Consider the following 10,678-nt stretch of genomic DNA (forward strand, 5'->3'; position numbering starts at 1 on the left):
GTTACCAAATATAAATAGTAAAAAAAAAAAAAAAACAATAAAAAAAAAATACATAAAATAGAACTAAATTTGATTTAACTACCCAAAAATTCTGTTCAAAGCCATTTGAAGTTAAAGCCATCTGGGAGGATATTGCTGTTTTCTGGTTTTGACCTCCTCTGCCATTTTCTCCAGGAGCCCCCTGTTCTGAAGACTTTTCTATAAAAATCTTCATTTCTGTCCTCTTTTTTGTTTGTTTTAATACTGTCACCAACCATATTCTCCACCCCTTCACCTGTCATACCTTCGTCTGTCATACGTTGGTGCTCCCTACCATCATAATTACTTCTTGTGATCCGGCCCTATTCTGGCTACAACGATGACTTTTAGTCAAAGGAAGTAAGTCTGTCCGTCTTGTCAATTCACATACTTCATGTCATGTTATTTTGCAGTGAGTCTGATGCCTCTGTGTGTAGTCTCACCCCTTTGTTTTGCCAGGAAACGTATAAAGTATAAAAATGTACCCTTATTTTTTAATGTTTCTTTTATTATATAGATAGATGTTCAGATTCAACAGGCCTCAATTAAATGAAGGTCATGTATAATTATATTTTACAAGTTGTGTTGAGGTTTGTTTCTCACATTTAAATCAATATCACAAGTGAAGAAATATGATAAATGCAAGAACAAGGCAGCTTCAAATACAGTAGAATGCTTTTGTCCTGTATGTTGAGCAGAGGTTGATCCAGGTGACAATAGCAGTATGTGGCTTGGAGACTTAACAAGCCGATATCACATATGGAGGGATTTAAGAGTTATTAAAAACAGTACTTTAAAACACAAATATCCTGGCAACATATAGATGAGTGCAAATAGTATGGTCAAAGACAAAAATTTAATGATCAAAGACAAAACTGTCTTTTTTTTTTGCATTTTTTATTTCATCATAGCATGTTTGTCTTAGATTAAAACAACCAAAGCAATTTTGTCTTTGATGATAAGATTTTGTCTTTGTTCTTTATCATATAGCCTTTAGCCTTTCCCTTTGAATATAGCAATTTTCCCTTTGATTATATAATTTTTGTCTTTGATCAAAGCATTTTTGTCTTTGACAATAAGATTTTTTGTATTTGATTAAAGTGTTTTTGTCTTTGATCAATACAAAATTTCTTTGATCAAAGAAAAAAAAATCTTATCATCAAAGACAAAATTGCACTGATCAAAGACCAACAAGTCATGGTCAAAGGGAAAGGCAAATGTTTTTATCAAAATTAAAATTTCTTTGATGGTAATATTTTTTTCTTTGATCAAAGACAAAATTGGTTTGGTTGTTTTGATCTAAGACAAACATGCTATGATGAAATAAAAAATGCTAAGGTCAAAGGAAAATGGTACATGCTATGATAAAAAATAACATTGCTTTGATGATAAGATTTTTGTCTTTGATCAAGGACAAAATTGCTTTGATTAAAGACAAAAATCTTATCATCAAAGAAAAAATTGCATTGATCAGAGACAAAAATGCTAAGATCAAAGGGAAAAGCTAAATAGCAAAATAAAATGCTTTGATGATACAATTTTTTCTTTGATCAAAGACAAAACTGTTTTGATCAAAGACAAACATGCTATGATCAAACGGAAGAATGCTAAGATGAAAGGGAAATGCTAAATGCTTTGATCAAAATTTAAATTTCTTTGATGGCAATATTTTTCTCTTTGATTAAAGACAAAATTGTTTTGATCAAAGACAAACATGTTAAGGTCAAAGGGAAAAATGTTATGATCAGAGGGGAAGGCTAAATGCTTTGATCAAAATTACAATTTCTTTGATAATAAGATTTTTGTCTTTGATCAATACAAAATTTCTTTGATCAAAGAAAAAAAATCTTATCATCAAAGACAAAATTGCGCTGATCTAAGACCAACAAGTCATGGTCAAAGGATAAGGCAAATGCTTTGATCAAAATTAAAATTTCTTTGATTGTAATATTTTTTTCTTTGATCAAAGACACAATTGGTTTGATCAAACAAACATGCTATTGTCAAACGGAAACATGCTAAGTACTAAGGGAAAGGCTAAAAGCTTTGATAAAAAATACAATTTCTTTAATGTCAATATTTTATTCTTTGATCAGAGACAAAATTTCATTGATCAAAGACAAACATGCTAGGGTCAAAGGGAAAAATGCTAAGATCAAAGAGAAAGGCTAAATGCTTTGATGAAAATTTAAATTTCTATGATGATACCATTTTTTTTCTTTGATTAAAGACAAAATTGTTTTGATCAAAAACAAACATGCTATGATCAAAAGGAAGAATGCTTAGATGAAAGGGAAATGCTAAATGCATTGATCAAAATTTAAATTTCTTTGATGGCAATATTTTTCTCTTTGATCAAAGAGTGTGTTACCAATATGTGGTCCAACACATTCAACATTTTTTTAATTCAAAAGTTATTAATGTCCAGAAAACATCCATTCTTGGATTACCATGGAAGAGTTTCAAATGGTGTGATTATGCTCCAGCATCATCCATTATTCATATTGCATTACTTATGTAGTGTGATAACTGATATGACTTTCTTGCTTCAGGAAAGGAGCTTTAAATTTATTTGTCTTTAAAAACATTGGAAAGGCCAAATGTGACTTATTTACATTTCATTACTTCAAGATTTTTTAGGTTTTCTGGCTTTAGGATATGATAATTTATTAATTTCAATTAAATGTATAGTGAAGGATTATGTACGTATTTATAAGTTGCTTTTTTAGAAAGTCAGTAATGTAAGTTCTTGGCTTTTCATTCAGGTATATTTTTGAACATAAGGGGACGCAAAGGATTATGGTCATTAACAACTGTTCCTCTAATGATGATGCAGCCTATTCTGTGGTTGCAGGAGAAGAGAAATGTACCACAGAACTTTTTGTCAAAGGTATCAAGAAAATGTCTTTCATTTTTTATATATACGCATGCAAAAACCCTATTTCAGTTTCATCTTCGCCTGTTTCCTTTCAGAGCTACCAATAAAGATTGTTAAAGGTATTGAGCCTGTGAAGACTACAGTGAACGAAAGGATTGAGCTGGAGTGTGAGGTGTCAGAGGAAGGCGCTCAAGTTAAATGGTAAGGAAATATTTGATTTTCATCCTTATCAAGAGTATTTTTTGCCATTGGAGAATCAAGAACTCAGAAGTGTAAGACATACTTTCTTCGTGTTATCGTCTTTCTTTGGAGAAAACTGACGATAAAATTTTCTGGCAGGATGAAAAACGGCGTTGAAGTCCCAACAGGAGTTCGCTCAAGGTACCGAGTGAAGTGTGAAGGAACCAAACATTACTTAGTCATTGATGATGCCTCCAAAGAAGACACTGGAACATATTCTGTCATGGCCAGTGGTGGCACTTCAGAGGCTCATGTTCAAGTAGACTGTAGGTTTTTTCTTCTTTTATTCTGTCAATGGTAAGACGTTTGGTAAAAAATATTCTAACTTTGTACTTTTCTCTAGTAAAACCCCTGAAGGTGTTTCAGGATCTGCAGGATATGACAGTGATGCTGGGGCAACCCATAAAGCTACACTGTGAAATCTTCCCAGGAAATGTCCCAGGTCGTTGGTACAGGAATGGACAGCTGATCCAGCCAAGTGATCGTCTCAACATTATACACAGGGCTAAGTAAGCCTTCCAGGGTTCCCTTTAAAATGCCACGCTTGTCCAAGCTGAAAGTTTGAAGCTATTTTAAAGTCTAAATGAAAAACATTACCTTTGTACCACCTGCGTAGAACCAGAAATGAAGCATAAACTCAAAATACAGAAAATATTCTATACTTTCTTTCAGAGAACTGAAAAATACTTCAATCAAAGTCATTTCTTGTCTAGCTTTTTCCAGGCTGGAGTCCAACATGTTTACACTACCAAATACCTTTTTTATTTTTAAGAATTCACCGACTGGAAATTGAGACAAGTTCCCTTCATGATGCAGGAGATTACACTTTTGTGCCTGAAGGATACTCACAAAGCCTGTCTGCCAAAATCCACATCATTGGTACATAAACTGAACACTTCATGTCTTCTGAGTTATTAGTTGTGCTATGATCTAACAATGGTAATCGCCTACAATTCTGCAGATCCTCCAAGAGTACATCTAGAAAGCTTGAACTTCCCAGACAACACCGTCACAGTTGTGGCTGGAAACAAACTCCGATTAGAGATCCCCATCAGTGGAGAACCAGCGCCTAGAGTGGTGTGGATGAAAGGAGAAAGGGTGAGCCCCTTGCTTGTTTTTTTGACATTTTGGTTTGATAATCCAGGCATGTCACTGACCTAGCCAAAACATCTTTGTTTTGACTAAATTTAGATGCCTTTTGGGTTAAAAACAGAGTTTAAGAAACATAGTAAAATAGCTAACCTGAAATAGTCAGGATTATCCAGAGCTTAAACTGTCAAAATCCTAGATATTTACCAAACTTTTTCAGCTGTTCTATATTCAGTTTTGTCTTTTATAGGTGATTCTTGATTCAGGCCACAGAGTTCACGCTGAAACTTACGGCGACCAGACCAGCCTGACAATTGAAGTCACAGAGCGCGAAGACACAGGAAACTACAAAATAGTTTTACAGAATGAGGCAGGAGAAGCTACAGCTAGTGTCAAAATCAAGGTTGTTGGTAAGAAAATACCAACATGGAAACATTCATGTCAATTTGTTCAATTTAATTTAGTCATGTGTCACTTGCAGACATTCCTGACCCCCCTGAGGCACCTTTGGTCCCAGTTGTGGGTGGTGATTGGTGTTCTATGACATGGGAACCACCCAAGTATGATGGAGGTTCACCCATATTAGGTAAACAATGCCTCATGCCAGTGGCCAAGTATTAAGATTATGAAATGACAAGCTTTTTATTGGTTCCCTGAAGGATACTTCATTGAGAGAAAAAAGAAACAGAGCTCCAGATGGATGAGGCTGAACTTTGACTTGATCAAAGAAACTTCATTTGAACCTAAGAAGATGATTGAAGGAGTGCCATATGAAGTTCGGATCTTTGCAGTCAATGCCATTGGCGTCTCCAAACCCAGTGAACCATCCAAAGCCTTTACTCCTCTTGGTGAGTAGCTCAGCTGTCTCCAACATTCATCCCGTAATCTCAGTGCTAGTGCCAACAAGTCACCAAGGCAAAAATAATATATATAAGGTTTCAGTTGATCTGACAACAGTTTTATTGTACTGGCAAACTTTTAAAAGAGATGTTGTGTGATACAAATTATGTTGGCTGCTGTTGGTTCCCCCGTAACAAAGCTGTTCAGTCCAATCACACAAAGCATTCTGACTTTGACCTTCACTAGACGTACAGCAGCTTTAGGGGATAATAAGTATGTCTTTATGATGGCTGTGAAATCATTCATGGATTAGAGGTTTATGGGATGAGGTCAGTTAGAGTTTGAATAGGGGTTAAATATGATTCAGAACACAGGAATAGACAGCCAGAACAGGCACTAATGAGTTCTGGAACGGCATACCAGCAAAAGATAGTGATCTCTTAGTCACATGCTATTTTGTTTATCAGATATATGTACATCACATGATAATTGCTGCGACACATGCAGAATGAGAAATCACTGCACACAGTTCATACATAGTCAAGAAAGGGCTTGAAAAAATAACGTATGAAGTATTTCCAGTATTTCTATCCAGTATGTCCAGTATTATTCATTTCTATCTCAAAGACTAATTGTTGTTTCCATATGTGTCCATTTGTACAACTTCCCATTCATTTGTCCCTCCACACATCCATCTATCCATTTGTCCAACTCCTCATCCATCCATCCATCAATCCATCCATCTATCCATTTGTTCTACATTTGCCTATATCTCCATTCCTTTGTCAGTCCATCCTTTCGACTGTCCAATGTACTAATTTATTAATTGATACATTGACTTACTCCTTCCTTATTTTTTCTTTTCTTTCTTCCCTCCATCCACCCACCCACTATCTAACTAAAAATAACCAACAACTTTTATTTCAACACAGCTGTGACCAGTGAGCCCACTATGCTGGTGGTGGACGATGTTACGGACACCACAGTGACTGTAAAGTGGCGTCCTCCAGAAACCATTGGGGCAGCTGGGCTAGATGGATACTTAGTGGAGTACTGCATTGAAGGAAGTGAGTCAAATCTCAACAACATTGAGGTGAGGTCTATTAGATACAAAATATTTCTAGTTTATTATTACAACTTCACTATCTTTACCTACAGCCAATGACTGGGTGCTATCCAACAAAGAGGTGACTGAGAAAACCAAGTACACCATCACTGGACTAACTCCAGGATGTAAGATTTTAGTTAGAGTCAAAGCCATAAATAAAGCTGGAGCTAGTGCTCCACGCACTCTGCAGCACTCTGTCCTGGTCAAAGAAGTTGTTGGTGAGTTCTGAGAAGTCTGTAGTTTCTGTTCAACTGTAACAAATGAGCCAACCAAACACAATTGATTTAACAAGCATAACGTTCTCTGCAGAACCACCAAAGATCCGTGTCCCGCGACACCTGAAACAGACTTACACTCGCAAAGTTGGAGAAACAGTTAACCTTGTGGTGCCTTTCCAGGTAAACTTCTAACTCCTTTATCATAACCCTTCAGAGTGGTATGCTTTACTGAGGTTTCATATGCATGTACACAGGGAAAACCTCGGCCGAAGGTTACTTGGATCAAGGAAGGCAATCCTGTAGAACCTTCCCATGTTAGCATCCGCAACACAGACTGTGACAGCATCATTTTTATCCGTAAAGCAGACCGAAACCACTCTGGGAAGTATGAGATGACGGTACAGGTTGAGAATCATGTTGACACGGCAATTATTGACATACAGATTGTGGGTAAGTGACATTATGATAAGAAATAAACCTTATTTACTTCCATGGTAATGACAGCTATTAATTTAGGCTTCCTTTTTGATTTTAAGATCTACCAGGACCGCCTCAGTGTGTCACAATTGAAGACGTTTGGGGAGAAAATGTAGCTCTAGTGTGGACCCCTCCGAAGGACAGTGGAAATGCCCCAATAACAGGCTACACCATTCAGAAAGCAGACAAGAAAACAATGGTTGTGCAAAATATCAAGCCATAAATTCAAACTGTAAATGAAGCTTGATGTTTATGTAATATTTACACAGTATTTATTCTGTTTTACAGGAATGGTTCACATGCATTGAGCACTACCACCGGACCTGCATCACCATCACAGAACTGGTGGTTGGGAATGAATATTTCTTCAGGGTCTTCTCAGAAAATATGTGTGGCCTGAGCGAACTGGCCACCCAGACCAAAAAGAGCGCGCTCATCGTCAAAGAAGGTACCATGAAGAGTGGAATGCCATTTTCATTAATGCATACTTAGTGATATATAGTTGAATAAGATTAATTTACAAAAAAAATGCTTTTAGTGAATTTGAATATTAGTATTTACATACATGTTTATTTAATATATCCAATTAAATTTTTAAGATTTAATGTAAAGCTCTAATTTAGAACACTGAATAATTTTTTTTATATAAAATAAACCAATTAAAATCAAAATAACACATTTATTTATTAGCTACTAAGGTGAAACTTTAGAACAACATTGCTTTTGCACAAGTTAGTAAATGTAAGCTAAAATAAATGTCTTTAGTAGCATTTTTATTTTTGAGAAGTTAAACATTTATTTTAAAATTCAGAATTGTTTATTTTATTTTGCAGACTGAAATAAATAGCATTGAAAAATAAATGTAGCTCAAAAATGAAATAATATACTCTTAAAAGGTTTTTGTACTTTAAATTACACTTATTTTTATAATTTCAAAGTTTTGCTTACTTACACGGGATTTCAGATTGGAAATATCTCTAAAAGTGTTTACTTCATCTATGTTTTTCCTTTATAAGACAGTTTTCCTGACCTTTAATAAACATTTAGCAAACAAATCACCTTTATTTTAGATTTCTTATTTTATAAATTCAATTGTTTTCCTTTATTGAAGGACATGTATTTGATACAAAGAGGAGATGAGAAATAACTTTTGCCCACAAAAAGTAATTTATTTAATCATTTTTTATTTATGAAAAATTGTTTTATAATTTTCTTTAATTTCAATATTCCAGGTTCAGCTGTTGAGGTAAAACTGTGCTTATCTATTAAAATACAGTGTCTATGTTTCTGTCCTGGAGAAGTTGAAATGTTTCCCTGCCTTTATTACTGATTGGAGGGAAATGATGAAAGTTAACTCTTTACAGGAATGTTTTCCGTTTGCTGCCTATGCATTCTCCAAAGGTACTGTCAGTGATCTTTTCCACCCTCAAGTGAGTCTGATTAACACCCTCACTTCTGAATCTCACTGGGTTTTGGGTATGACTGACAGGCCCTTTAGTGGTGGTGTCTCAGTCTCAGCTGGTGATGAATAAAAAAATACATTGTCCTTCCCTCGTCACATAGGGAACTCCCCACATGATACCGCTCAGCGTCAGTATCATGCACAACCCCATTCCTTTACCCTTACCCCCACAGGCTTGCAGATGAAAATACCCGAGTACAGCGACCACGACTTCAAGGAGCCACCGAAGTTCACTCAACCGCTTATCAACACCTTTGCTGTTGCCGGCTATAACGCTACACTGAACTGCAGCGTCCGTGCCAACCCAAGGGTAGGTGGTGAAACAAGTAAAACATTTATATGCAATGATAGCACAAAAAGTGGAAGTCTACTTGTTTAACTTTTATTTTTACCTTTAAGTAATGTATTTTATATCCTGCATTTCATTTGTTCACAAGATAATTTACAACGTGAATAGCTCTAAAGTATTTTTTTTTTACCACACAGAGATCAAGATCTTTTACAAATTTGGAATGAAATAACAATTGCAACAGTTAAGCTTGTTGCATTTAGCTTCCATTAAGACTAACAAGTATTTCATTCAGGAACATTTCATAATCTAAGAGGATTTTTAGAAAAAAGTGGACCATTATGCTACATGAAAATGGCTGCAAAAACATGCGCAATTACACAACCATACATCTTTGAAAAGTAGAAGTGGAGCCTCCTGCACAACTAATGAATGCAGCAAGTGATTTCTGGATAGGAAGTCAATAACAAAACACTAGTCTTTTCCAACACTCATCGTACATCACAATTTAGCAGTCAAAAACCAGCTGACCAAAACGTGCTGGATGATGGGACAAAGCTCTGCTGGGGTTGCTAGGTGACGAGGCTGAGCTTTGCCTGGGTTGCTAGGTAACAGAGCAGTGCCTGCTGATTTGTGACGTTACATTCCAGAGGTTTTTGAAACTAATGAAACTTATTTTCCAGACACCAAAAGACTTCAAATTATTGCCAAAAAACATCTGGATGTTTTTCTAAAGGTTTGGGCTTTTCTTTAGAATTAGTAGAGACTCAAATGGAAGTATAAAAAAATGCCACGTGTTACTAGCATTTGGGATTATGGAAGCAGTGGGTATTGAGTTACAGTCAGGCACAACCAATAAGTACTTTTGATATTCCTGTTTCTTCCTGCAGCCAAAAGTGATCTGGATGAAGAATAAGATGACCATCTTCGAAGACCCACGCTACCGAATGTTTAGCAACCAAGGAGTCTGCACACTGGAGATCAGGAAGCCCAGTCCCTATGATGGCGGCATGTACACCTGTAAGGCCATCAACGACCTAGGGGAGGCCCAGGTGGAGTGCAAGCTGGAGGTCAAAGGTCAGTGTGGACCCGGAGGTGTGCATTAAAGTCTATGAGTCTGGTTTCCCATTTTTACCTCTTTACTTCCTTATTGTGAGTAAAAGAAAATTTGGGTATATATCGTAAAGATGTTTGCCTATTCATGCCAGTAACTGCTATTATGGCCATAATCGTTAGTCTGTAATAATTGTAAAGAGGCAAGGCATCTTTTTGGGAAACCAACTCCATCTAGATATCATAACGGTCTACCAAATGGACGGTACCAAGTGGAAACGTAAGTACCTGGACTGAGTCGCACCATTTGTTTAGAAATTCATTACTTTTTTGAGTTCAACTGTTTTTTTAGGACTAGTTTGTGGTAATTTAGAAACCTGGGTTACATTTTAATACTGAACAAACATGTTCAAGAAAAAGCATCTGAGTATAAGTTGAAAATATATAGGAAACAATATTTAGTCATGAAGTCCAGGACTATTGGAAAATTGCTTTTGCTTTTAATTGGAGCTGTGATTTTTAAGTTATGTCCTCATTTTTACCTTTGATTTCATTAAGAGTAGCTTTGTTAGTCCAAGTAAATGTCATAAATGGGTCAATTTGTATAAAACCTGTCTGTCCTGTCTTTCAATTTCATAAAACAACTGAAATTTATTTTTAAAACAATTTGAAAAGATGTAGTGGTTTGCCATCAAATTAAGTTTAATTTAAATTTGTTGCCAAGTATGCATTCCATAAGTCCAGATCAATTTTAGACAAAAGGACTTTCATACGTCCTGGTTAGCTGGACATAGGTAACAGCAGTCAGTCGGTGGGAGGTAGGGTACAAAGCTAAATCCTATTTTTTATTTAAACAAATATATATATATGTTCATACCTGGCCCAAAAAGCCCAAATTAGAGAATTCCAAGGCCAAATACTTCTTTTGAATGTTAGTCTTTACCTCAAATGGAAGAGTTCAAGTATCTTGTTTTGTTCAGATGTGACGGCAGAATGGAGTGGGCAT

General features: G+C 35.8%; 1 protein-coding gene across 17 annotated transcripts in view; it reads left to right on the forward strand.

Moving 5' to 3' along the window:
* The window catches only part of mybpc1 (myosin binding protein C1), a 32,522-nt gene that overhangs the window by 18,178 nt on the left and 3,666 nt on the right, over positions 1-10,678 (forward strand). For 15 of the 17 annotated variants that reach the window (XM_015019727.1, XM_015019729.1, XM_015019732.1 and 12 more), the window contains 18 exons: positions 370-378; positions 2,784-2,908; positions 2,992-3,097; positions 3,236-3,402; positions 3,480-3,645; positions 3,909-4,015; positions 4,098-4,234; positions 4,476-4,635; positions 4,707-4,811; positions 4,885-5,073; positions 5,998-6,132; positions 6,224-6,391; positions 6,483-6,571; positions 6,646-6,841; positions 6,928-7,067; positions 7,157-7,316; positions 8,504-8,640; positions 9,510-9,696. In XM_015019727.1, the coding sequence (XP_014875213.1) occupies positions 370-378; positions 2,784-2,908; positions 2,992-3,097; positions 3,236-3,402; positions 3,480-3,645; positions 3,909-4,015; positions 4,098-4,234; positions 4,476-4,635; positions 4,707-4,811; positions 4,885-5,073; positions 5,998-6,132; positions 6,224-6,391; positions 6,483-6,571; positions 6,646-6,841; positions 6,928-7,067; positions 7,157-7,316; positions 8,504-8,640; positions 9,510-9,696 (2,483 nt within the window). The remainder of the gene's footprint in view (positions 1-369; positions 379-2,783; positions 2,909-2,991; positions 3,098-3,235; positions 3,403-3,479; positions 3,646-3,908; positions 4,016-4,097; positions 4,235-4,475; positions 4,636-4,706; positions 4,812-4,884; positions 5,074-5,997; positions 6,133-6,223; positions 6,392-6,482; positions 6,572-6,645; positions 6,842-6,927; positions 7,068-7,156; positions 7,317-8,503; positions 8,641-9,509; positions 9,697-10,678) is intronic. The other 2 variants (XM_015019730.1, XM_015019731.1) reach the window with 1 other exon arrangement.

This window comes from Poecilia latipinna, unplaced genomic scaffold (assembly GCF_001443285.1).
Source record: "Poecilia latipinna isolate Pla-1442-1.1 unplaced genomic scaffold, P_latipinna-1.0 Scaffold2476, whole genome shotgun sequence".
Classification (NCBI taxonomy): domain Eukaryota; kingdom Metazoa; phylum Chordata; class Actinopteri; order Cyprinodontiformes; family Poeciliidae; genus Poecilia; species Poecilia latipinna.